The sequence below is a fragment of the Fringilla coelebs genome (assembly GCF_963513975.1).
Source record: "Fringilla coelebs genome assembly, chromosome: 16".
Classification (NCBI taxonomy): Eukaryota; Metazoa; Chordata; class Aves; order Passeriformes; family Fringillidae; genus Fringilla; species Fringilla coelebs.
In genome coordinates this window covers 14,965,960-14,993,084 of record NC_140042.1, presented here as the reverse complement: position 1 = coordinate 14,993,084, position 27,125 = coordinate 14,965,960, and the positions used below count along the sequence as shown (strand labels likewise).

Below are 27,125 nucleotides of genomic sequence, written 5' to 3'. Positions count from 1 at the left end.
CCCGGTGGCGGCGCAGAGGCTGCGGGCGGCGGCGGGGACGGGCAGGAGGAGCGCGGCGGGCGCCGTGCGGGGACGCGATGCACTCGCTCTTCAGGAAACGCAACAAAGGGAAATACAGCCCCTCCGTGCAGAAGAAGAGGTGAGTGACCCGGCCCCGGGCAGAGCCGCTCCTCCCGGGACGAGCAGAGCCGCCATCCCGCGGATCCCGTCCCGCAGCATCCCCCCCGCTCCGCGCCGGGGCTCGGCGGAGCTGACCCCCCCCGAGGAGTGGGAACCCCCCGAGGAGTGGGAATGCCCCCGAGGAGTGTACACCCTCGAGTGTGAGAACCCCCGAGGTGCGGAACCCCGAAGTGTCGGCACCTCCCAAGGATGGGTACCCGCGGAGGTGTGGGCACCACCGAGATGCGGACACCCTTAATGCGGGCACCCCCCGAGGATGAGGAACCCTGACGTGTTCCCACATCCTCGAGGTGCGGGCACCCTCTGAGTGGCGGCGGAGCCCCTGAGAACCGTGTGGGAACTCCGGTGTTTGCCCCCCCCGCGAGGTGTCAGCTCCTCCCCGAGCTGGGTCCATCTCCTGCGCCGGCTGTGGGCGCCGGGCTTGTGTCTCCCGGCTCCCCTCCCATCGCAGCAGCTCCAGCGGGCAGCTTCCTTCGCTTCCCAGGTGTGTGCTGCGTCAGATCTTAGGGAAAAATAGTCTGGTTGCTCTCCACCTTCGCCCCTGTTCCCTCCGGACCAAGGATTTGGTCCTTCGTCGTTTCCTCGGCTCCCCCTGACGGGGTGGGGACGCGTTTCGGTTGTACTGGTTGGTTAAAAAAAAAAAAAAAAAAGAAAAGCAGCGCGTTGAATGCGCCCTGTGAAAGGTCACCGATAAAAGGGAAAAGTTGTGTTAAAATCCCTCCCCAGGGAGGCTCAGCCTCTCTGGGCTGGACGGTGGACAGTCCCCAGACCCTATCTGTTTTACAAAGGTGGATGTTAGGATTCATTCAGAAACGTGCCCTGTGTTTCCCAGAGGAGCTGCAGGGGCTCTGGAGCATGAGGAGTGCTCCAGGATTCTGAGTGATTCAAGGATTCATGATCCCAGCCCGTGGCTGTTCATCCCCTTCCATCCCTCTCCACCGGCGCCAGTCCTGGCTGCTGGAGTCCGAGCAGCCGCCCCCTCCCAAAAATCCTCCTTTGGGAAGGAAGCTGGGGAGCTGCTGCAGGGGCTGAGGGGCCTTCGAGCACCCAGAGAGGGACCAGTCAGCCCAGGAGGCGCCGACATTTCCCAAGCAGGGGAGCCCCCGGCTGCTCCCTGCCCACGGGAGCGGGGCCGTGGCCCTGCGAGGGCGTTCCCCGCCGGGGGAGCCTCTGCCCGCTGCTGCCCTGGCACCGGGCATCGCTGAGCTCCCTGTCCCGGGGCTGAGGCTGCAGCCCCGGGGAAGGCTGCCCCGGCAGCCCGGCTGGCTCGGCAGGGCCGCCCAGGCTCCCGCAGCCCGGGGCACGCTGTGCTGCCAGATCCTGCCCCGGGGAGGGCGGGCAGGAGGAGGCGAGGGTGGCACGGAGCCCTCGGAGGCTCCGCACCTCCCCGGTGGCCGCGGCGTCCCCCCGGGTGAAGGACGGTGCCAATGCCCCGGCGCATTTCTGAGCTTCGGGGGATCGGCGGGCGGCTCGAAAGCGACAGACCCCAGCGGGGATGGCAGCTCGGGACTCCCGGAGCAGGAGGAGACTCTGCGCTGAGCGGGGTGCCCACCGTGGGGCCGTGCCCGGGGTCCCCACGCTGCGCTCAGCCCTGGGTACCCCGTGCTCCCTCCATCCGCCGGGGATCGCGCAGGAAGGAAGACGCTTCCCTCCGCCGCCCTGCCTGCAGCCCAGCGGCCCTGGGCAGGTGCCAGAGCACCTCCGGAGGCTGCGGGCCAGGCTGGAACCTCTGTTTTTCTGGCTGCTGGTGGCTGAGGAAGCCGCGCAGGGCTGTGCCCGGGGCCACCCACCCTCCCTTCCTGCGCCCCGGCTGTCCGTGCGCACCTCGGGGAGAGCTGTGCTTATTAGCCCCAATTTGTTAATTCCTGCCTCGGAGTTTACAAACATCTGTGAATCCAGGGAACACTCCCACCGTGTGGAAACAGCCCCACCATCAAGATGGGGAAGCCGGCGCCCGACCGGTTGAACAACTTGCTGGAGGAGGATTGCGAAGAAGCGAGGAGCTGCTGCCCCGTCCCCTGCTCCAGGCACTGCCAGGCTCCCAGGCGGCTCCCGCCCCGCTCCGCTGCCAGGAAAACAGAGCAACACTCCTAAAATCAGCCTCCCGCCCCCGCCGTCAGCAGGGCCCGGGATTTCGACACCGCGGGAGCGCAGCCTGATCCTGCGAGGCTGCGCCTTGGGCAGGGCGCGGTGCCAGGGCGCCGCTCGGGACGGAGCCTTCAAAGCACCGAGGGACAGGGCGAGAACCCAGCGCCGGTTTGGCAAGAGAAAGGGGCACCGGAGCGTGTCCTGGCAGCCCCGGGAGCCCCGGCCGCGGGCTCAGCTGGGGGAGGCAGGGGCTGCCCGGGGAGCATCGTCCGGCAGCAGGACAGAGCCTGGAGAGGAGCCACGGGAGCCTTGGTGGCTTCCTCAGCCTCGGGACAAAGCCTGCCCGGGATGGGAACACCTCCATCAACAGCACTGGCACCCAAGCCAGGTGCTGCAACCTCCCCATGAACAACTCTTTGTCCCCTGGATGTGACAGCCACCCTGTCCCACCCCCAAAGTGGCCCTCAAGATCCAGCAGCACCAGGGTCCAGGTCTCTCCTTAGGAATATCTGCTGCAGCTCTGTGATCTGTCTGGGCTCGAGGCCCCCAGGCTCAGCAGCCATCCCCATCCAGCCCTGGGCATCTCCCTGCCTTGGCTGGGGATCCTGGAGGATGATGGTGACATCTCTTTTGTCTTCTCATTCTGGTGACATCTCTTTTGTCTCATGGACTTGATTGCTTCATCCTGCTCTCATCCCTGAGCATGGGAAGGCCCTGGGAATTCACTCGTGACCATTGTTACATGGATGTGTGTCCCTGGAAGGGAAGGCACAAGCCCTGAACAGAGCCACAGTGTGGGGGAAATCATCAGCCTCCTTCCACAGCGTGTTCCTCAAACACTTGCCATGCTCAGAACACAGGAGGTTGGCTTCTCCTTTTGGTAGTCCAGGCTTGGCAGGTAGGGAGCAGTGAGGGAGGTGCCCAGGGCCAGGTTGGACAGAGCTTGGAGCACCCTGGGATAGTGAAAGGTGTCCCTGCCCATCTAATTTAAACCATTTGATAATTTTATGATAAAAACCAGTTCAGCCTTCACAGCTGCTGCTGGAGCTCTCCCTGCTGCCAGCAGGAAAGTTGTTCATCCTCAGGGTGAGAGCACTCCCAGCCCTGGAGACCCTCACCAGTGTCACTCCCCGGGTGAGAGGGGGTGCAGGCGCTGGGACAGCTCTGCCTGCAGGGCTGGCACCCATTCCCAGAGGCTCTTTGGAAGGGCTGGAGTCAGCAGGTGAGTCAGGAGCTGCTCAGGGCTGAGGGCAGAGCTAGCCTCCCTTTGCCCGCCCGTTTCTGCCCTCATTTCCATGCAGATTACAATGAGCTATCACCATTCCTCCCAGGGAAGATAAATACAACTGGAACTGGCTGGGCTGAGCACAGCAGCCCTGCTGTCCAGCTACACCCTGACGTGGGCAGCTTGACAGAAGTCTGCTCTGAGTTTTCAGCCAGATCCTAATCTCTCCCAAACCTGAATCACCACAGCCAGAGCCCAGCCCTTGTGCTCTCTACCCTGCCACAGCTTCACTCATTAAAGGCAGCATGAGAGAATTTCATGCAGTGGGAGCTGTGGCTGGGGGAGCTTTAAGGACATTTATAGTTCTGTGGCCCTCTGGAGGGTTCATTCAGTCTAATTCCTCCTAAAGTCTGGCCTCCAGCAGCAGGGCTGGCATGGGAGAGCTTTCTCTGAGCTCTCTGTGCATGGGCATTGAATGGGGATGGGATTGGGAGCAGCACTGGGTGGGCACTGCCTGATTGCCCAGCCTCACCCAGCTCCCCTGGCCCTGGCCAAGCCCTCCCACCAGGATGGGAAGGTTCCTGACAGGAGAGCAGCATCCCTGAGCAGGACAGAGCCCTTCCCATAGCCCTCCCAGCAGGGATCAGGCTCATGGGACAAATTCCAGCAGGAGCCTTCCCAGGGAACTCAGTCAGCTGGAGCAGTCAAACTCAGGAGTGTCTGAACATCCTCCCTTGGAGGGAGTAAGGAAAGAGCCTCCTTGTTTGGAAAGAGGAAACCTGAGAAATCAAAGGGATTTTCTACCACCTGCCAGCAAGCACAAGACCTCTGCATATCCTGGAGAAACCGATCTCAGGGAGGTTTGCTCCAAAACCTGCTCTTACCAGTGAGGGTGCAACCTAATGAGAAGAGAAAAAGAAAAAGGAATAGAGGAAAAGTCCAGTTTTTAGCAGCAAAGTTTTCATATTACAGTAATTATCATCATATTTGTCTGCTGAGAACCTCTCTTGATAAAAATATCCCAACTAAAATATTAAGAAAAATCACCAAAACTCTAAGAAAACAGAAGAAAGAAAACCTGAATCCTAAAAATACCCCCTAAGCCTTCAGAAACACCCGAACCCCTCTGAAAGCAAGGTCTTGAGGGCAGAATTGTGGTTCATGGATGAAGTCCTGCCTGCCAGGGTGCAGCTGCTTCCACCTGGGAGGGAGAAACCCCAAAACCAGCTCCCATTTCCCATGGGAATGATCTGGGGTCCTTCACCCCAGCCAGCCAATGGCACTGACAAAAATCAGCTCTTCTGCTGAGCACAGCTTTCCGTGAGAGATCATTTTTTCCTTCCTGACCTCCAGAAATGGCAAAGCCAGTTTTCCAAGGCTTTTATTTATTTTTTTTTTCATCTCTCAAACAAAGCCTTATCTATTCCAGCAGAGCACTGCCCTTCTCCCTCCCTCCCTCCCCAGCTCTGCTCCCTGCTCCAGCCATCCCCCCAGCCTGCTTTTTGGCCCTGGCATCCCTTTGTCTTCCCCTGCCAGCAGCTCTGCTCCAAAGCCTGGATCCATCCATGGCTCTTCCTGGCAGCTTCCCAAAGGAGCCACATCCTCCCAATCCCACCCACCCACTTTTCCTGGGACAGCCAAGGCTTCCTCACTGCTTTGCCCATCCATTTGTGCTTCTCCTGCACAGAATCATGGAATGGGTTGGGTTGGGTTGTAAGAGAGCTTCAAGCCCATCTCATCCCATCCCTGCCATAGCAGGGACATTCCCCCATCCCAGGCTGCTCCATGCCCTGCCCAGCCTGGCCTTGGGCACTGCCAGGGATCCAGGGGCAGCCACAGCTGCTCTGGGCAGACCCTGCCAGGGAAGAATCCCTTCCCAATATCCCATCCAGCCCTGCCCTCTGGCAGTGGGAGCCATTCCTCCTTTTCCTGGCACTCCAGCATCTTCCCCCTCGCAGCACATGAAGCCAAACTCCCCCATCCCCTGGCATGGAGATTCCAGCCAGGCTTCAGCTTTCCCTGTTTGACATCCAGCTGGATGCAGGGACTCTGCTCCTCCTCTGCTTTATCCCCACAGCCCCAGCTGTGGCAGGGACAGGTGGGTAATTAACAGCCTGATGGTAATTAACAGGCCTGATGGTAATTAACAGGCCTGATGCTCTCACATCAGCGATGTCCAAGCTGGTTGATGAAGTGGCACCAAAGTGACAAGTGTGGAGGCATAAGCAGACAAATAAGGGAGATCTCCCGTGAGAGGTTCCCATTCTCTCTGGTTTCTGTGGGTTCCTGCCCACTCGTTATCCCTGCAGGGGGCTGGAGGAGCAGAGCTGAGCTCAGGGCAGGATGGGGTGCCCAGCAGCAGCTCCCAGCGCTGCAGTTTGGGGTGCAGCTCAGCCACAGCCTCAGCTGGTGGCTCTCACATAACCCACGGAGGAGCAGAGAGCAAACAGCTCCTCCGGTGTGCCAGGAGAGCCCAGCCTCGCCCACATCACCTCCCAGCACGTCCTTGCCTGCTCTGAGCAAGGCTGCATTTATTTCTTTGCCCTGCTCACACACACACTGCAGGCTCGGGATCACTCTCCCCTCCCTTCTCTGCCCTCCCCTTGCCCAGCCCCTCACCTGCCCCAGCCTGCACTGATGCAGAAGGGATGTCACTGTCACTGTCACTGGCCCAGGTGCCAGGGGCTGGGGGTGACTCTGCCCCAGCCCTTGGGAGGCATTGAGGGCAGGAGGCGGGAGGGGGGTCCAGGGGAGCACCCCCAGCTTGGCAAGGGGCTGGCAGGCACAGGGAAGAGGAGAGCTTGTGGCTGCAGGCTGAGAGAGGAGCAGAGGGAAGGGGACCACCCCACACCAGCTGGGCAGCGAGGGGAGGGTCAGGGCTGGGTGTTGCACTCCTGCTTCCAGCACCTGAGATCAGTTTTGCTGCTGCAAAGTGAGCAAAAGGCTGGGCCAAGGCTCCAGGCTCAGCTCTCCAGGTCAGCCTGAACCACAGCCATGCATCCAAAAAACCCTGCCTTAGGTTTATTTCCTCCCTACAATTTAGAGCTTTCAGTCAGAAGTAGAACTAGAAAAATCTCAGACTTCTCCTGGGTTTTAGGGGGGTTTCCCATCCATGCTGAAACCCTGAAGATCCATCCTTGGGCTTGCTGGAGTCCCTGGGAGCGAGGCAGGGCACGGGGAGAGGAGCCAGCAGGAGCTGCCAGCTGGTGCCCAGCTCGGTGCCAGCCCAGCCCCAGCCCTCACCGTGAGCATCCCAGGCTCCCACCTGGGTAAGGAACCTCTCTCACCCCCAGGCTCAGGTGGCCTCCAGGGCAGGGGGGGTGAGGAAGGCTCCTTGGTGGCTCTGCCAGGTGCAGGAGCTGCCAGCTCTGAGCAACCATCACCCAAAGAGACCCAAACACGTGCAGCACACTTCAGTCACCCACTCCAAACCACTGATCCCACCTGACTTCTGCCCTGCTTTCTGTGGGGTGGTGAAGGTTGGAAGAAACCCCAAAGTGGATTTTGAGGAGCTGCTCCTACCACTGGAGCAGGAGCCAGCCACCCACATCCCATCTCCCCGTGCACCCTGCACCCTCCAGCTGTGATTATCGAACACAGAGTGAGAATCACCCTTGGAATTATTGCAAGCACGACTCCCAGTGACCCCTTCCTCGTCTCCTCTGCCCAGGAATGCCCCTGGGCTCATTGCTGCTGGAGCAGGAGGTGCCAGGCCAGCAGCAGGCACAGTGATGGGCACAAACCTCTGAGTACCATCCTGATGATGCAGCTTCTATAAAAAGAAAAAAATCAGTGTAAACCATGCCCATAGCAGAACTTCCCAGGGAAGTGTGAACTTTTCTGGAGCTGTTGGATGCCACAAGGCTCCTGCAGCCCGGGGCAGGTTTGAGGTAGGGAGGAACAAGCCCAGAGCTGGGGTTTGGGTTTGTTCTGCTGCACTGAAGCGACAGCACACGGGGCAGGCAGGAACAGGTCCTGAAATTCAGCACCAGAGTCCTGGGGGAGCTGCAGCCCCAATCCTGGGGGCAGTTCTGGGCCCTGCCAACACTGAGGGGCTGGAGGGGGTCCAGGGAAGGGAACAGAGCTGGGAAGGGGCTCAGCCTGGAGAAAAGGAGGCTCAGGGGGGACCTTGTGGCTCTGCACAACTCCTGACAGGAGGGGACAACCGGGGGAAGAGACTCTGCTCCCAGGGGACAAGGGGAAATGGCCCCAAGCTGTGCCAGGGGAGGTTTAGGTTGGATATTGGGAATATTCCTTCATGGAAAAGGTGGCCAGGCCCTGGCACAGCTGCCCAGGGCAGTGGTGGGGTCACTGCTCCAGGAGGGATTTACAAGCCGTGTGGATGTGGCACTTGGGGACACGGGTCAGTGGTGGCCTTGGCAGTGCTGGGGGAATGGTTGGACTCGTACTTGGAGGGTTTTCCAACCTTTACAATTCCATGGTTCTGCCTGGGGATGCAGGAACTCTCTGTGCCATGAGCCAGCACTGCTGGGACGCTGCTGCTCCCCCAGCCAGTCCTGCTGTCCCCAGCCAGCCCCACTCGTCCTCTCCAGCTGCTCCAGCAGCAGTTGACACTTCCAAGTGCCACATAAAGATTTAAAGATTCGCTCTGCCACCACATAACGAGGTCATTGAGGCTCATATGAAGGTGGTTGGCACTGCACTGAGGCAGCCCAGATGGCAAAGCAGCACAGCTGGGACCCCCCAGCCTTGCCAGCAGCCTCAGCTCCCTCTGGCTGCAGGGATTTGGGGGGCACACCCTGCTCCTGCCGCTGGTCAGGGCTGGGAGAGCCGGGCAGTGCCTGGCACACGCCCCTGGAGCTGGCCCTGGCATGCTGCAGCCTCTCCTTGCAGCCAAAGTGACAGGCACGGCATGAAATGTTTAAAATAAGCCCAGCAGCGCAGAGCCTGCGTCACGGCTGTTCTGCCTCTGCTCCAGCTCCGCCGTCCCTGCACTTGGATGGGAATATTTGGGCTGGCCCTGCCTGGCCAGTGTCACCCTGGGAGCAAAACCAGCGCCCAGCACTGCGAGAGATGCAATGTGTGTGACCCCATCCCTTCCTGGGTTTGAGGAGTGAGCAGGTCCCTGCAGCAGAGAGGGCAGCGCTGAGCACAGGGGGGCAGAGCAGGGCTGCGGGCACCTGCCCTGTGGCCATGGGGCCAGGCCCCCCTGCTGCCCCAGACCCCCCATTTCCACACTGACCCCCCTTCTCAGACACGGGGTGGGATCGTCAGGGTGTCAGGAGCTGATGATCCTTGTGAGTCCCTTCCAGCTGAGGATATTCTGTGATTCTCTCCCTGTCCCTGCAAAGAGCTCTTTTCTTTCCTGCTCCAAAGCCGGGGAAGGCTCAGGCACCGCTCCCGTTTCCAGCCGTCCCCCACCCCGTCCTGGCCCCCCGGCTGAGTATTTTGGAAAGAGTTGGAAGGCAGCAGTGAGTCACACACAGCTGCAGTGCCTGGCAGGCTCGGCTGGCCCCCGGCCACCCCGGGGTCACGGCACCCCCGGGCACCCCCGGGAGCTGCGCCCGCCTCCGTGGGGTGACGAGACCCTCCCTTCTCTCCCCAGCATCTCCAGCAAAGAGCTGACCGAGCTCATCGAGCGCCTGCAGAAAAATGCTGACCAGGTGGAGAAAAACATCGTGGAGACCGACTCCCGAATGCAAAATGTAAGCAAGGCACGGTCCCACAGTCGCAGGCTCTCCCCTCTGCCTCCCCAGCCCTCGGCACTGCCTGCGCTCTCCCCTCCTCTCCTGGGCAGGTGTGGGTGGCTCCCAGCCCTGCCCTGGCACCTGTGATGACCTGCAAGGGTCATTTAAGGGTTATTAGGGTGCCCCCCCCGTTGTGGGAAGAGGGTGGGAGGGTGTTCCAGGCAACAGGACCCCCCCAAAATTCACCCCTGCGCAGGACTGTGCAGAGTGGGGCCGTGCATCCCTGCAGGGAGCTGGGGGAGGAGGGGAGGCCTGAGCCACCCTCCCCATCCCAAAGGAGCATCCCGAGGTGATGCAGCTCCCCAGCCCTCCCCCAGCAGGTGAGATTGGGGCAACCTTGTCAAGTGGAATCTGCCCCTGCCCACGGCAAGGAGGTGGAGCTGGATGGTCTTTAAGGTCCCTTCCAACCCAAACCATTCCATGATCCTGTGACAGGAGAGGGGAAAGTAAAACCCATCCCAGCTGAATGGGAGACATCAGAGCTCCTGCCCCTCTCCAGTGCCAAGGGAGAGCGGGGTGGGACGGCCTCTTGGCCTCCCAGAGGTGACCCTTCCTCCTGTCCCCGCTGCTCAGGACCTGCACAAGATCAAGGCGTGCCAGCTGGCACAGTACAAGGAGCTGACAGCACAGAAACTCTCCGAGTCCGACAAGCTGCTCTACGTGCTGGACGGGGACGCGGCCGTGGCCCGGCACATGAAGCACCCCCAGGGGGACATGATCACAGAAGAGTGAGTGCCACTGTCCCCAGGGCCCTTGGGTGAGGGGAGGCCCCCTGCAGCAGGGGGGGTCACCACGGGCTCCTCTGCATCCCGGCTCCCGTTAGGGTGTGTGACCCACACCATCCTGGGCACGGGGAGTGTGAGATGATGGCAGCCTGCAGCCCACTGTGCCCCACACTGTGCCCCAGGTGCCCTGAGCTCACAGCCATGGCAGCAGCCCCTGGCAGAGGGCAGAGCACAGGAACCTCTGCCCTCTCCCTGCCCAGCCGCTGCCAGCCCGCCTGGGCTCTCCCCTAAGCACAGCCCACCATCCCCGGGGGCCTGGAGAGGATCAGCCCCACCCAGCAATGCTAATGCCGGCCGTGCCCTCATCCTGCATCCCACCCTCACCTTTCCCTTCCCGCAGCATCCGGCAGCTGAGGGAGCGCGTGGCGAACCTGCGTGTGAAACACGAGCAGATCTACAACTTCCCCATGCAGCACATCGAGCCCCAGGTCAACTGGTCCACGGTGATCGAGGAGAAACAGGTACAAGGAGGACACCAGTGTCACTGCCTGGCCAGTGGCACCAGCTGGGCAGGGACTCCTGCAGCTCCCCGTGGAGAAACTGGCTCTTGGAAAAGTTCTGGGCATTTCCACGGTGGGAGCCGCACACAGCTGGGTGGCAGGGGAGGGCAGAGGCGCTGGGACAAGGCTGGCTGCTGTGGCACCAGGAGTCAGTGCTCGAGGTGGCCACTCCTGGCCTCAGCATCCCCAGTCACCACCTGCTTTAGGCTCCACTCCACAGCCTTTATTTTTCATTTTATCCCACTCCCTGTGCTCTTCCAGCCAGAGAAGGGTTTAACCCCCCAAACTGGTTTTCCCATGGCTGCCCTCCAGCACAGCTGATTTCACCCACACGCTCCTGGGGCATCCATGCACTGCAGCCACTGGAGCCCATCCAAGCCCAGCTCCACGGCCACCTCCAAGAGTAGTTTCCTAGGTCTTGGCAGCCTCCCCCCACTCCCCCATTGCTAACCCCAACTCCTGTGCACCCCAGGATGCCCTGAGCAGCAAAGGCTTTGGGACTGACCTGCCGCTGGTCAACAGCCAAGTAGAAGAGCACAACATCTTCCACAACGAGGTCATGGCCATCGGGCCACACATCGTCAAGGAAGGAAGCAAGGTCAGCTCTCCTGCCCCTCTCCCTGCTGCCCTGGAGGGTCAGCCCTGCCCTGAGCCCTGGATGAAGAGGAGGGTGTCCTGTCCCACCATCCAGGGTGCTACAGCAGGTTTGGGTGGGTGCCCAGATCCCCTCCCAGCCTGAGAGCCCAGCATTGCACACTGGCTCTGGCTTTACAGGGAGGCAAATCCCATAAACCACATCCCCTTCCAGCCCAAACCCACCTCCCTCTGCCCCCTCAAGCCCCTGTCAGAGCACCTCAGTGTCTCCAGCCACCCTTCCTAACCCTTGCCTTGCTCCTCCTCCAGGAAAACATGAACGACTTCCAAGCCAAATACCAGAAGCTGCTGGTAAGAGCCCCTGGGACCCTGGGGGAAGAGCCCTCCTGGAGAGGTCCCTCGTTGGGGTGGCCCTGGGGACGCACAGAGAGGAGCTCTGGGCCGAGCTGTCCCCGTGTCCCTCCGCAGGCCGGCTCCCAGCAGCGGCAGCAGGACCTGAACTCGCTGCAGGATTACATGCAGCGCTGCACCAACAAGCTCTACTGGCTGGATCAGCAGGCCAAGGACAGGACCCATTACGACTGGAGCGACCACAACCTGGACTACCCCAGCCGGCGCCGCCAGTACGAGGTCTGTGCGCTCCTGTGCCTGGCCCGGGCAAAGGGCAGCTGGGCACGGGGCCAGGGCAGCGGGATGGGGGCTGGAAATGTTCCTTCTCCCGTGCCTCAGTCTCCCCAACCCATCGTGAAGGGCTTTGAGGTGTGGAGCTGGCAGTACAGGGACAGTGAGGTTAATCCTTCACTCTCCCAAAGATAACGGGATGGGGAAGTGTCCCTATGACAGGGACAGCTCCCTCAGCCTCCTGTCCTTTATCTCAGTGCTGGCTTGGCAGCAGTCACATCTTTAGCAACATCTGCAAGGGAAGGAAAAGTGAAAGCTGCAGTGGGAGAGCAGCACACGGTCTGGTGGAGCTGCTCAGCCCCAGAGCGCAGCCAGGGTCCCCTCCCTTTCGTGGGGATCAATGTCTCACCTCTCTCCATCCAGAACTTCATCCACCGGAAGCTGGAGGAGAAGGAGGAGGCCATCAACAAGCTGCACGCTGATGGGGATCAGCTGCTGGCCCAGAACCACCCCGGGAAGAACGCCATCGAGGTGAGCACCAGGGATGGTCCCAGCTCCCCAGCCACCCTGGAGCACGGGAGACTGCCCAGCCCTTCTCCAGAGTGGGACCCAGTGCCAGCACCACTCGTGACTTTAGTTCCTGAGATGCCAAGGGGGAAAAAGCCTCCTTCACTTGCAGATGTGTAAACACCACAGGAGGAGGAAAGATAAACCTAAGGAGCTCTTCCCATCTTCCTCATTCCTGTGGCAATTACCTCGTGCCCACCTAGAGAGGATAAACTGTGGTGGAACCCTTCCCTGTTTGGTGGGAGGATGGACACAAGGATGTGCCACCTGCACACGGCCTGTGTTCCCATGGGATCATCCCAGCCTTGGGCATTCCCATCCTGGGCTCCCCCTGAGAGCATCTGGGTGTCTCCAGAGGCAGCCAAAGCGCTGCTCCCAGGATGGCAGCTGGGAGTTCCTGCTGGGCAGCTCGGGCTGCCCCTGCCACAGGGACATCCCGCTGATGTCCCCTGCCACCCCTGTGCTGCAGGCTCACATCGAGGCCGTGCACGCTGACTGGAAGGAGTACCTGAACCTGCTGATCTGTGAGGAAAGCCACCTGAAGTTCATGGAGGACTTCCACCAGGTACCACATCCCTGGGGGCTGGGACTTGTTGCCGGAGATCCCAGAATACAAAAATTCCTGCTACTCTGGAAACTGGGTAGAGGAGATGGAGTGCTCTAAACCCAGGATTTTTAAGGCTAGGAGAGCATCTCGAGCTGATAGAACACAAGTCATAATTGCTCAGGCACCTAAGGTAAGTGATTGCTTGGCCAAAGCATGACTTGCAGAAAGCTTCTGCTCCAGCAGAAGTGTCATGAGCCACAGTCAGTGTCATCTTCCCTGTCCCCAGGACAGCAGAGATCCCTCACCCCCCAACAGGGCATGGGGAGGAGAGCTTGCATGCTCCTCTGGGAAGCAGAACAGGTCCAAGTAGGAAGGCCCAGCTGCCACAAGCCCCCCGGGGAGCCGGGCTCAAGGGCTGAGTGTCCCAGCTGAGCTGGGCAGACAGATGTCTGCTGGATAAATGGCATCCGACAGCCGGGGAGGCTCTGCAGGGGAGCAGGTTGTGCTGGATTCCTCTCCCAGAGCCTGGGCGTGTTCACCAGCCCATGAGTCTGCTGCCAAAGCCGAGCTGGGTGCCCGGCCCAGGCAGTGCCTTTTGTGGGGATCTGCCAGAACAGCTGCCCCAGGGGATGGTTTGTGTGTGGAAGGGCTGGGCTCTCCTTTCTGCTGGTGCTGGCAGTGGTGGCACCACACACCGTGGTGATGCTGTCCCGGTGAAACAAAAGTGAGGGCAGGGAAAGGTGGGACTTAAGAGCTCTGCATGGAATAAGCTGCTCCTTCCTGGTTGTTGTTTCCTTTGGTCTGATATCCTGAGTAAGGGAAATAGTGATCCCTGGCCTTTCTCCACATATTCGAGGCCTTCAGATTCCCAGAGCAGCTCTTGATGGCTGTGTGAAGACCATGCAGGGTCTGCTCCATGCTTCAGCAGGATCCTCTCTCACAAGAAACTTTCCCTCTCTGCAGTTTCAGAAGGACACCAAGGATGCTCAGGAGCTTTTGAAGAAGGTGGATACAGACCTGGACCAAAAATTCAGCCCGGAGTTCAAGGACAGATACCAGCTGGAGTTCCTCCTGCGGGAGCTGGATGTGAGTGTCTGCAGGCAGGAGGGCAGGGGAGGCAGCGGCAGCAGCCACTGTGCCCATGGTGCTGGCACAGGGATGTCCCTGCCCGTGTGGGCACCCGGCCCAGCTGTGTCCGTGGGGAGCAGCAGGGCTGTGCTGCTGCCTCCCCGTGCCCGGCCTTCCCCCAGCTCTTCCTTCCCCCCTGGCTAGAGATTGCCTCTCCCCTAGCAACGTAATTGCTCACTGGGCTGGTTTTTATTTGTTCTCTCATTGAGTTAGCACTCGTTAGGGGTGGGAGCGTAATTAGACCTGCTGCCAGAGGAGGTTGTGGAACTCGCTGTGCTGCAGTGAGCTGGGCTGGAGATCACCCACTTGGGAAGGGCTGTGCTGGGCCTGAGCCCGAGCCCAAGCCTAAGCCTAAATCCACACCCCAGCATGCTGCAGCAGGCCCAGCTGAGGCAGGCGTCCTGGGACAGCTGATAGCCCTTCCCAAGAGCTGTGCCCTCTGCTCCTGCATGCTCCATCCCACTCAGCATCTCGGGATCTCCACCTTCAGGGCTGGAAATAGAGCAGCTGCTGGAGAGCCTTGGGACAGGGCTGGGATCAGAGCTGGGAGTGGGGCTGTGCACCAGCACACAGCCACGTGTGGGCCGGGCACAGGGAGCCCTGTCACTGTCATGGCAATTCCTGGGCACGGTCCCAGCCCTCAGCCCGGCTGCAGAAGGAGGCAGGAGTGTGCAGGAGCACCTGGAACAGGAACACAGGGCTGCGGGAGCTGCCTTCGGCACAGAAGCAGCCGCAGCCTCTGTCCCGGCTGCGTGGGAATGAGCTCCTCCCTGGCTGTGAAAGCCCAGGAGTTCGCTCTTCCCCTGTTTTCCTACTGCTTCTTCTTGCCCCGTGCCAGGACCAGGAGAAGGCCCTGGACAAGTACGAGGCCGTGGTGAAGTCGCTGCAGGAGCGCAGCCAGCAGGTGCTGCCCCTGCGGTTCCGCCGGCAGCCGCCGCCGCAGCCCGTCCCGGTGGAGGCGCTCTGCGAGTACGAGGGCGAGCAGGTACCGGACCGGGCAGCGCTGCCGAGGCACGGCCGGCTCGGGGCACGGCAGGGGGAGCTGCACTGGGGAAAGGAGCAGGTTTTTCCAAGCAGTGGTGGTGGCTCCTGCCGGGGGAACGAGGCAAAGGTCGCCCTCGGCCCTGTGGGAAGAGCAGGTTTTGCAGCGGAGAAGCGGGAGGGATCTGGGGGAAACGCAGCCTCGCTGCCTCTCGCACACCCTGGGGATGTTGCGACAGCACAGCTCTGTCACATTCCCACGCTCCCTGAGCTGGCGTCCCGGCGTGGTCCTGACCAAAGGAGCGCCCCACCGCCGCCGGCCGTTCCCAGCCGCATCCCCCCATCCCCACCGCCGCCGGCTCAGAGCTGGCCGAAGGGATGGCACGGCCGAGCCGGCAGCCACCACGGGAGCGGCGGGGTGGGACAGGGGCCAGCAGCTCCAGCCAGCTCAGCCGCCTGCTCCTCCGAAAAGGAAAGGCAGGGCACGGCCCTGGAAACGCCTCCTCATCTCTGCCCGAGTGGGAATTCGCTTGCCGTGGCTGTCGCAAGAGGCACGGCTCGGTGCCTGCAGGCTGCGGGCAGGGAGGAGCGGGCACACGGGATTGTGGCGAGGGGCAGGGAGGAGCGGGCACACGGGATTGTGGCGAGGGGCAGGGAGGAGCGGGCACACGAGTTTGTGGCGAGGGGCAGGGAGGAGCGGGCACACGGGATTGTGGCGAGGGGCAGGGAGGAGCGGGCACACGAGTTTGTGGCGAGGGGCAGGGAGGAGCGGGCACACGAGTTTGTGGCGAGGGGCAGACTCCCCACGGAGGAGCCGGGAGCAGGGCCCGGGGCTGTGCCTGCCCTGCAGCGGCGGGCGGTGGTTCGGGCCGTCCTGCTGTGACCGCCTCTGTCCCCCAGGGCCAGATCAGCCGCGGAGCCCACTACACCCTGCACAGCAACAGCGGCGACCTTTGGGAAGTGGCCGACAGCGCCGGAGACACCATCAGCGCCCCCGGGGTCTGCTTCATGATTCCCCCGCCCGACCCAGAAGCGATAGCCCTGGCAGAGCAGTACGTGCCCCCGGCCTGGGCGGGACCGTCCCGCTGCCCCTCCGGCCTTCGCCTGCCCCAGCCCCAGCCCCAGGCGCTGCACCCCGGTCTGGCGCCCCAGGGGTTCCCACAGCGAAGCCCTGCCTTCTCGGAGCCTCAGGCTTCCTCCCGAAGGATTCCTGCCCTTCCCTGCTTGCCCAAAGATCCCACCTGGCAAAGGGAGGCCGGCTCAGAGCCACCCAGGCTCCCCCTGCTCTGGGGGCCATTGTCGCAGGGGAGCTGCCTAGCCCTCCCTCAGCAGGCAGGTTCCTGCCTGGCTGCCTCTCCCCTGTTCTAATGAAGACGCTGCTCTACCCCAGCGTGGGGCGAGGATGATTTTTCCCCCACCCGGCTCATGGCTGCCTCGAGGGAGCAGCCCCCACAACCCCTCCAGAGCTGAAGCTCCTTCCTGGAGCAGCACCAGGGCGGTGACAGGGTGAGGGAGAGGCTGAGGGTCTGACTGACCTCCTGCTGTTCCCTTCTGCAGAATTGCCAAGCACTATGTGACCGTGAGGGAGAAGACCAACAACTGCAAGAACGTCCTCCAGCAGCGCTACGAGGGGCTGAAGGCAGACAGCATCGGAGGTGTGGGCAGGAGGGCAGCCTGGGGCACAAAAAGGCTTGAACTGAGGCGGTGCAGCATCTTATGGGGGTGTTCCCATCTCCTAAGGGTCCTGGGGACAACGGTGCTGGAGGGGTGGGGGGCAGAGCAGCCAGGCTGTGGTCACAGCAGCCAGGCTCGGGGAGTGCAGCAGGGTGAGGGTTTGGCACTCGCCAGTGGGACCGAGCCCACACCCAGCTTTAATCTGGTCTCCTCTTGTTGTCCAGATGCTGCATCAGTTCGGGGACGCCAGCTCCTGGCGGGGCTGGAGAAAGTCAACAGTGACCTGGACAAGCAGGAGAAAGCAATAACAGCAAACCTGCGGCCGCCGCTGGAGCAGAGCCGGGCCGTGCAGGACAGCACCGAGCGCTCCAAGGACCTCAAGGTGGGGCTGAGGGACGGGGCCTGGCAGAGCCCGCGCTCCCAGAGCATCTCCAGCGGGGGTCTCAATAGCCAAGGGTGCTTCAGGTGCTCCCTGAGCCCTGAAATGGGATGTGGAGGGATATTCACAGCTTCTTCCCGCAGAGATGGGGAGCAGCCCTATGAGCAGCCTCAGAAGCCCAAAACCTTTGCCTTGCTTCTGGCCCAGCTCAGTCAAATGGGAAGAAGGTGATGGCTACAGGTGGTGGCTGTGAGGATGAGGGAGGAGCCTTCAGGTTTTGATCCTGCCCATCATCCAAGCACAGTTAACTTTGCCACCACTATCACCAGCTCAGAGAGGAACAGGAAAACCCATGTGGTCCGAGGCAGTTTCTGCTTGTGGACCTGCTCCTCCAGGCTCCAATGCCAGTGGCATCCAGCTCCTTTCCTCTTTTTCAGACCCCTAATTAAGCCAGGCTCCATGCCACAAACCTCCCTTGGTTTAGGAGGAAGTTCAGGTCCTGGTTACATCACTTGCCCAGGGCTGTGTCAAAAATCCAGGTGCTACCACAAGAGAAAGCAAATTGCCCCAGCTGTCTGCAGCACTTTGATGTCCAGGCAAGGATTCATCTGTCAGAGCCCAACGGCCCAGATGAACCCAGCATGTCCCTGACAGAGATGGAGCTGCTGGGAACCACTCCCCACCTGCAGTTTCCTCGCTAAGGAGAGACAGGTCAAAACAAAGTCAGCCAAAAATATCCTTGTGTGCCCTGCAGGGTTGGAAGGCACCTTCCACCAAACACAAATCCTCAGCCCTGACTTCCTCACCCTGGACAGCCAAGTGTGGCTCCTCTGGAGCCGCCAGCTCCTGGCTCAGCTGCTCTAAAGGCTTTGTTCCTCCTGCAGAACATCACCAATGGGGTGATGTGCTCCTCCTGCTTTGTTCCTCCCGCAGAACATCACCAACGGGGTGATGTGCTCCTCCTGCTTTGTTCCTCCTGCAGAACATCACCGACAGGGTGATGTGTTCCTCCTGCAGAACATCACCAACGGGGTGATGTGCTCCTCCTGCTTTGTTCCTCCTGCAGAACATCACCAACGGGGTGATGTGCTCCTCCTGCTTTGTTCCTCCTGCAGAACATCACCAACGGGGTGATGTGCTCCTCCTGCTTTGTTCCTCCTGCAGAACATCACCAACGGGGTGATGTGCTCCTCCTGCTTTGTTCCTCCCGCAGAACATCACCAACGAGGTCCGGCGCATCGAGCCTGAGAAGAGCAGGAAGATCCAGGAGTGCGAGGCTTTCATCGAGTCCGTGCCCAACACGGGCAGCGCCACCCTGGTGAGGAACAAGGTGGACAACACCCACAAGAAGTACGAGCGCGTGGTGCAGCTGCTCAGCGCCGCCCAGGAGAAGTAAGTCACGGCTTAAATCCCAGCTTGAGCCCCGCAGGAGGAGGGTGCAGGTGTGCTTAAACACCTTCCTCGTGTCCTGACAGAGTTGAGGTGGCCACAAATCTGGAGAGGAGCCTCCAGCAAGGCCGAGACCTGCTGTCAACCTATGAGAATAAGCTGGTCATAGATGACACGGTACCGGAGGACTTGAGGGTGGTGGACAGGAAGAAGGAAGAGTTGCTGGTGAGTTTCCTGCCTTGTTTGCTTGCTGCACGTGCACTTTCCAAAAGCTGTGGTGATTCTTGCTCAGCTCTCAGGCTTGGATCTGTGGGTGACAGGATGGCCTCCCCCAGCTGGGGGTGAAAACTCACCTTGACTGCAGTGATCCCCACCTGCTTCAGACACAAACACCTCCCATCCTCAAATCAAATCAAATCAAATCAAATCAAATCCCACTTGAATCTTGGGATTTGATGAAAGGACCAATGCAGACACATTCTCTCTCTACCCTGCCCTTGTGAGAGCCTCCCACAGCAGGGCTGTGTCCAGGTCTGGAGTCTGCAGCGCAAGAAAGACATGGACCTGTTGGAGCAAGTCCAGAGAAAATGCCCCAAGGGCTGGAGCCCCTCTGCTCTGGAGCCAGGCTGGGAGAGCTGGGGGGGCTCACCTGGAGAAGAGAAAGCTCCAGGGAGTCCTTAGAGCCCCTTGCAGGGCCTAAAGGAGTGTTATAAAAAAGAGGGAGAGAGACTTTTTACATGGACAGATACTAACAGGACAAAAGGAATGGTTTGAAACTAAAAGAGAAAAGATTTGAATTAGATATTAGGAAGAAATTCTGCTCTGTGAGGGTGGGCAGGCCCTGGCACAGGGTGCCCAGAGTAGCTGTGGCTGCCCCTGGATCCCTGGCAGTGCCCAAGGCCAGGCTGGATGGGGCTTGGAGAGGCCTGGGACAGTGGAAGTTGTCCCTGCTCATGGCAGGGGTGGGATGAGGTGAGCTTTAAGTTTTTTCCAAACTGAAACCTTCTGTGATTCTTAGAGAAGTGAAGGATAAAATGGTCTGGGAAAAACAACTCAGTGGCCTGATACTGGAAAGATGGGCCTGGCAAGGCTTTGAGAACAGTTATTGCTTGGAAAAACTACTCAAACTGGCAATTCTTCTGCTATAGAAAGACCAAGAACTGCCTAGGCCAGAATTTTCTGTGCTCCTTCAGCTTTTCCACGAAATCCCAAGTTCAGACTAACATGGAAGAGCTTTCACTGCTCCTTCCACAGTTGCTGCACTGGCAAGAACAGGATCTAAGCCTTTCATGAGGAGCAGCAGCTATTTTGCACTTTGCATGGTCACTTTTAAAGGTCAGCAGGTCGAGGAGGGAGTAAGAGGTAGCTTTTCTCCCTGCCAGGTTTACCAGGTGGTTCTGCTTACCACGTAAGCCTTGAGCTTGGTTTTTTCCACACCTGGTGGCACAGCTGCAGCTCAGCCCTGCAGCTCCAGTGCAGTTGCTGGAGCCAATGTGGGTGACACCGGTGTGAAACCCCAGAGAATCCCCCTCTCCTGCTTTTTCCCCACAGGCCATGGGCAGCGAGCTCCAGTCCAAGAAGTTCCTGCTCAGTGAAGCCGAGCAGAACCTGCAGAGGACCAAGACGTGCTCCAACACCCTGGCCAGCAAGTTCCAGGAGCACTGCCCCGACATCGAGCGCCAGGAGGCAGAGCTCTACAAGCTCAACCAGCGCTTCAACAACCTCAGCAAGCAGATTGACCACAGGTGAGAGCACAGGGCAGAGCCGGGACGGCTGCTGGGGAGGTGGAACCACGCTGGAGCTGGAGGAGGCACAACACCGTGGTCCTGGAAAGGAGGAGAGGCAGAAGGGATTCCAGGGAGGTCTGAGGAGGAAGAGGGGGAGGTGGCTGGCTGGGTAGAGCTGGGAAAACAAGGATTAGTTCTCTTGCAACAGAGGTGCCAAGAGAACATCCTGGCTCAAATCCATGTCTTTAGGGAGCAGGGGAGGCGGGATGGGTTAAGATGTGTCTGCAGCAGGTGTGGGAGATGGGACAGGACTGAAGCTGAGCTGATTGCCCCCACAGAACACAAACCCTGCAGAAAGCAAAAAGTGCCTACTCCAACTACCGCACCAACTACGACAAGGTGAACCAGTTCCTGTGCAACATCCCCAACTACGAGCCCCAGGAGACTGACAACATCCAGCAAGTGGAGATGAAGCTCAAGAGCCAAGTGGTAATTCCCAGAGCACCCCAGGCTCCTCAGGGAGACAAGAGGGAACAAGATTAAAGAAACAGATCTTAGATACCTCCTGGACATCAAATAGAAAAATATAAATGTTTATTAGATTAATTTTTGTGCTCTAAGGTCCCATGGTCCTCCTGTGCCTTGTTCACACAAAGCAGGGCTGCTCAAGGAGGTTGGAATTCTCAGGGTTGTGAATTTAATGGTAACCCCCCAAAAGGCTGAAGGATGAATTTGGATGTTGTGTTGCCTCTGACCTGTATCTCTGTGCACCCAGGCACTGCTCAGTGACATTGCAAGCAAGGAACAGGAGGTGCAGAAGGTCTCTGCCACAGCTCAGCAGTACCAGCAGGCAGTGAAGGTAAGGACTGAAATTCCACCTGAGAGAACAGAGAAACAGAATATTTGGGTTAGAAGAGACCCTAAAGCCCATCTCATTCCATCCCCTGCCATGGGCAGGGACACCTCCTGCTGTCCCAGGTTGCTCAGAGCCCCATCCAACCTAGCCTGGGACACTTCCAAGGGATCCAGGGGCAGCCACAGCTGCTCTGGGCACCCTGTGCCAGGGCCAATTCCTTCCCAATATCCCATCTAACCCTGCCTTCTGCCAGTGGGAAGCCATTTCCCCTTCTTGCACTGTCCCCAGTCCCTCTCCAGCTCTCCTGGAGCCCCTTCAGGCCCTGGCAGGGGCTCTGAGGTGTCCCTGGAGCCTTCTCCTCTCCAGGTGAGCACCCCCAGCTCTGCCAGCCTGGCTCCAGAGCAGAGGGTGGGGTTTTGTGGCCTTCCCAAAAAATGGATCAAGGGGTGAAGTTGTTAAAGCCAGGGCAGCTTAGGAGGAGCCTGTGTGTGAAGGGGATGCAGCAATTTCCCATTTCTCCTGGGAATGTCTTTGCACAGGACTACGAGCTGGAAGCTGAGAAGCTGCGGTCCATCCTGGACCTGGAGAACGGCCGCAATGGCTACACCAGCAAGAAGCCCAGGCTGCAGTCCCCAGCTGCCAAAGTGAAGGAGGAGGTAAGCAAGGGCTGGCCAGAGGAGAGCCAAAGCAGAGGGCAGCTCACAGGACCACTGGGGGTCTGCAAACACCTACATTTACTGTGGGGAACTTGGTCCCACAGAGAACCACAGGGAATCAGGAGGAAGGGATTTCTTATCATTTTTTTGAACTGGGCTGGCCAGAATGAGGGAGGGAAAATGCTGGATTTAACACTTTTGGAAAGGAAAAAGGAAGAGAAAAGCCAAAAACCTGGAAGTTTTTCTCTTCTCTAGACTTTCAGAGAGATTTCACCACCAAAGATAGAAATACTTACAGTGAGATGAGGCTACAAGCTACTTACTTATGCAGGATCTGTTTGCTACCTGCCTCAAACCCATCCTGCCTATAGAGGCAGGCAAAAGTGGCCACCTGGTTCTTCCTCAGCTTCCTCACCTGGTTCTTACTGCACCTATTTTGCTTATCATGAGCAGAAAAATCACAGCATGACCATGAGTGTGTCTGTGCATGAGAATCCCTCTCCCTCCCCCAAAACTCAGCAGTTCACTGCTGTAGGTTTTTAGAGGAGCACCTAGAGCTACCAGTTATTTCTGGCCTTCTCAAGCTCTTCCCAACACGTTTTTGCTCTGCAGGAAGCTGTTCTGACAGCCAAGTACACAGAAGTGAACGCTGTGAACAAGCAGAGGCTGCAGAACCTGGAGTTTGCCCAGAGCCTCTTGCGGCAGGTGAGTGATCAGAGAGCAAGGTGAGGCTGAGGGGACACGTGTGAATGGCACATGTGGGGGAACCAGTCTAGCTGGTGTCTTGTGCCCCTAAATCATTAATCAGCAAACACTTAAATCAGACAGACCACCCCCCAGTCCCATTGCCAGCTCATCCTAGGAAGTTCCATGTCGTTTTTAACTCTCTTTTTGCCATTCTGTGGCAGAATTAGTGTCCCTTGTGGCTCAGAGCTTTGTTCTGACAGCAGCAGGCATTGCAGAAAGGATTTCTCAGGCTGGGAACATGCAGAGATCCACTTGCAAATGCTCCCTGCTCAGAGTTTGCCAAGCTCAGCTCCCTCCTGTTGCTTTGTTGGAGGCACCGATCTCCTGGCCTCGGTCAGGCACAGTGTGGCCAGCAGGACCAGGGCAGTGATCGTCCCTCTGTGCTGGCCCTGCTGAGGCTCCTTGAGTTCTGTGTCCAGTTCTGGGCCCCTCATGGCAAGAAGGACATGGAGTCACTGGAGTGTGTCCAGAGAAGGGAACAGGGGAGGGGCTGGAGCAGCAGGAGGGGCTGAGGGAGCTGGGAAGGGGCTCAGCCTGGAGAAAAGGAGGCTCAGGGGGGACCTTGTGGCTCTGCACAACTCCTGACAGGAAGGGACAGCCGGGGGGGTCGGGCTCTGCTCCCAGGGAACAGGGACAGGATGAGAGAGAACAGCCTCAGGCTGGGCCAGGGGAGGGTCAGGTTAAACATCAGGAGAAATTTCTTCACTGTAAGGGTGGTCAGGCCTTGGCAGGGGCTGCCCAGGGAGGTGGTGGATGTGTTCCCCCGTTCCTGGAGGTGTCCAAGGAACAGCTGGACGTGACACTCCATGCTCTGGGCTGGGTGGGGATTGGTCACAGGTTGGACTTGATGATCTTCGAGGTTTTTTCCAACCTAAACGATTCCATGATTCTGTGATAAGCACCAAAAGTGTGATTAACTGGCTTTTTTGGACTAATTTTTTTGATCCTTTTGCCAACAACAGCAGCCAGAGATTCAGGTGACACAAGACTTTGCTCAGACCAAAAAGTCTGTAAGGCCTGTGGAAGAAGTCTGGAAGCTGAAGAAAGAGCTCGAGGATGAGACTCAGCGTCGGCAACAGCTCGAGGCGGAGATTGAAGCCATTCAGAACAACATTGTCCACCTGCAAAACCAGAAGCCCCAAGAAACTGTGGTGAAGAAGGAACTGGTGAAGAAGGTGCCCGACCCCCAGCTGGAGGAGAGCTTCCACAGACTGCAGCAAAACCTGGCAGAGGAGCAGCGCAAGAACCAGGCGCTCCAGGACGAGCTGGAGGCTCTTAAAATCCGGCTGCGAGTCCTGGAGCACGAGAAGAGGGAAGGAGGGCAGGAGTACATAGTGAAAGAGGTGCTGAGGATTGAACAAGATAAGGCTCAAGCTGCTGAAATCCTGAAGCTCAAAGAGGAGCTGGAAGAGCTCAGGAGGCAGGAAGGGACCAGGGAGAGTGAAGTCACCCTCTTACGCCAGCAAATTGCTGTGCTGTCCAGCGAGAAGAACAAAGAGCAGGAGAAGGTGACGGAGAAGGAGGTGCTGAAGCTGCAGAATGATCCCCAGCTGGAGATGGAATTCCGGATGTTGCAGGAGACCAAGGAGAGGGAGAGCGCCCTTCGGCAGAAGCACGAGGAAGAGCTCAGCTTCCTCCAGGAAAAGCTCAAGCGTCTGGAGAAGGAACGGGCCATCGCCGAGGGCAAAATCACCGTCAAGGAGGTGCTGAAGGTGGAGAAAGATTTGGCCATTGAGAGGGAGGTGAACGAGCTCCGGCGCCAGTACGAGGATGAGAAGTCCAAGGGCCGTTCCAATGAGCGGGAGAAGGCTGAGCTGCTCAGGAAGATCCAGCTGCTGGAGGAGGAGAACTCCAAGGTGGTCGTTCAGGAGAAAGTGCGTGAGATTGTGCGCCCGGACCCCAAGGCTGAGAACGAAGTCGCCAACCTTCGCTTGGAGCTGGTAGAGCAGGAGAGGAGGTACCGTGGTGGGGATGAACAGCTGAAGAGCTGCCAGAACGAGCTGGCTGCTCTGAAGAACAGAGGGCCCCTGGTAGAAGTCAAAGAAGTCATTAAGGAGGTCATTAAGTACAAGAATGATCCAGAAACCGAAAAGGAGCTACAGCGACTCCGGGAGGAAATCATAGAGAGGACTGGAGCTATCGAAAGAGCTGACCTGGAGATCTACCAGCTGAAACAAGAGATACAAGCTTTGAAAGACACCAAACCTCAAGTGCAAATGAAGGAAGTTGTTCAAGAAATCCTCCAGTTTCGGGAAGACCCCAAGACTAGAGAGGAGGTAGAGTCGCTGCGAGTGCAGCTGGCAGACGAACAAATGAAGCACATCGACCTGGAGAGGGAACGGCTTCTCCAAGAAGAAAAAGTAAGACTGAAGGAGGAAGAACTTTCCCAGGTGAAGGAGAAGGTGGTCCAGCAGGAAGTAGTGAAGTACGAGCAGGATCCTGCCTTGAAAGCTGAGGTGAACTCCTTCTCACAGAGCATTGAGAGCGAACTGAAGCAGATCGACGGCCTCCGTGAGGAGCTGCGCAAGCTGCAGAGGAGACGCTCCGAGCTGGAGCGGCAGCTGGAGGAGCTGGAGAAGGAGAGACAGGCCCGCAGGGAGGCCGAGCTGGAGGTGCAGAGGCTCAGGATCCGGCTGAACGAGCTGGAAGAACAGGAAAGAGAAACGACAGAACGAGTGACTGTGAAACAGAAAGTGATCCTTCAGCAAGATCCCCAGCAGGAGAAGGAGCACTCGCTCCTCAAGCTGGAGTTAGAAGAAGAGAAGCACCGCAGACAAGTCCTGCAGACCGAGCTAGAAGCCCTGAGAAAGAAGCTCCTTTCTTTGGAGAAGATGGAGGTCAAGGAGAAAGTGGTCTTTTCAGAGAGTGTCCAAGTGGACAAAGGAGACACGGAGTACGAGATTCAAAAGCTGAAGAGCAACCTGGAGGAAGAAAGTAGGCGCAAGAGGGAGCTGGATGCAGATATCAACCGCCTGGAAACCAGGCTGTCCGAGGTGGAATTCAACAACTCCAAGTCATCAAAGGAGCTAGACTTGTTAAGGGAGGAAAACCACAAGCTCCACCTCGAGAAACAGAACCTACTGATGGAAACAAGAAGACTGCAGTCAGAGATTGAACTCACTGCAACAGAAGCTCAGGATCTGAGAAACATGACCCACGTGGACAGTGGAATAAACCTGGACTCCAGGTTCCAAGCTTTGGAAAGAGAGTTAGAGGATCTGAAGCAGTTATCCAGAGAAAAAGATGCAGAGATTGAGCAACTCCAGAATCGCCTGAAGACGGTGGCTATCAAGAGGGAGCAACGAGAGAACCACCTGAGGCGCTCCATCGTGGTCATTGACCCCGACACCGGGAAAGAGATGTCTCCAGAGGAAGCTCACGTGTTTGGCCTCATTGAATGGAGCCTGTTTGTCAAACTGAAGAGCCAGGAATGTGACTGGGAGGAGATCTCAATAAAGGGTCCCAACGGGGAATCGTCGGTGATCCTCGACAGGAAGTCTGGCAGGGAGTTCTCCATCGAGGACGCCCTGAAGAGCGGGAGGCTCACCACGGCCCAGTACGACAGTTACCTCAACAAGGAGATGTCCATCCAGGAGCTGGCAGTCTTGGTGTCCGGAAGCAATTACACAGCGCTCGCTCCACTTTAGAAACTTCACTTCAAGAGCAGCCAGTGAGAGCTGCAGCACCTTGCAGACATCCAGATCACTGCAAAGCCTCACCCTCCTTCGCCTCTTCCAAACTGCTACAGCCTCTGCCCCGGCCATGCTACGCAGCCACTCCGCTTGTTGTCACTGCAGAAAACACCACCAGTAGTGGAAAACATCTGCCAACCTCCTGAAACCCCTCTTCCTCCCTGCCTACCAGAAAACAAGAGAAAGCCTTAGGACAGTGAAGTGCCTCAAGTCCAAAAGACTCAGTAGAACCTGCAGTTTCCTCAACTCCTACTCGCATAGTCGTGTACGAAGCTGTGTCAGGAGAGAGACTGAAGGTCCAGGTGACTCCAAGGTGACCAGCAGGAGCTGGTTACATCAGCTGCATGTTGATAAGCCAGACAGTCCCACCGTGGACAACTGACTCAATGATGGGCTCGTCCTCTGAGAAAACCAGCTCTGTGGAAACCAAGGTTTCAGCCCAGAATCACCAGGTCAAGGCTCACCACCACCATTTGTTCACCTCTGTGCCTGTGCTGCTGGGGAAGAACGAAGGTGTACTTTGATGGCACCAGCCACTGATCCAGGAGGAGCATTCACACACCCCAGAGGTCAAGGAGAAGGACATGAAGAGATGGCAGAACCACCAGACACAAGGGGTTGTGCACAGCATGCAGGGGAACCCAATGCAGAGGGCCTCCCACAGGCAGCTCCTTCACTCGTGGTTAAAAGCTGTTAGTGCTGGTGTTTTCCTGGATGGAGTTACATGCAGCTACATGTTTCATTTACTTGTGTAAGGGAATGGGGAATAGAGGGGAATTCTATTTATAGTACAAAATAAAAATGCAGTGGTTCCAGTCAGAAGGTGTTTGGTCTTTATTAATTATGGCTGCCTCCCGATCTTTGGGCATACAAGAAGTTGCCATTTAGGAGTCAGAATTAAAACACTAAGATTATTCATTTTAGCTGTTGGATCTTTTCCAAGGGGAAATTGCTGGAGCAGCATTGAAGCTGAGACTAATGAGCAGCATTAGATGGGAGTGAAGTGCCCTAAAGAACGGGACTGACTGCAGGAGAACAGTGGATTACACTGGAATGGTACCTTTGAGAGCCCATTCACTTC

At 58.4% G+C, this 27,125-nt stretch overlaps 1 protein-coding gene across 1 annotated transcript; it reads left to right on the top strand.

Annotated features, from left to right (window-relative positions):
• PPL (periplakin) lies at positions 1 to 26,852 on the top strand. Its single transcript, XM_084216800.1, has 22 exons — positions 1 to 139; positions 9,060 to 9,159; positions 9,775 to 9,929; positions 10,327 to 10,447; positions 10,959 to 11,084; positions 11,390 to 11,431; positions 11,549 to 11,710; positions 12,125 to 12,232; positions 12,738 to 12,833; positions 13,779 to 13,901; positions 14,782 to 14,928; positions 15,825 to 15,976; positions 16,482 to 16,579; positions 16,823 to 16,980; positions 18,191 to 18,369; positions 18,453 to 18,591; positions 19,918 to 20,111; positions 20,432 to 20,582; positions 20,869 to 20,952; positions 21,489 to 21,605; positions 22,218 to 22,310; positions 23,315 to 26,852. Exons 1-22 carry the CDS (start codon positions 78 to 80, stop codon positions 25,997 to 25,999), a joined length of 5,292 nt encoding a protein of 1,763 aa, XP_084072926.1. The 5' UTR covers positions 1 to 77; the 3' UTR covers positions 26,000 to 26,852.
• The last annotated feature ends 273 nt before the right edge of the window (positions 26,853 to 27,125 follow it).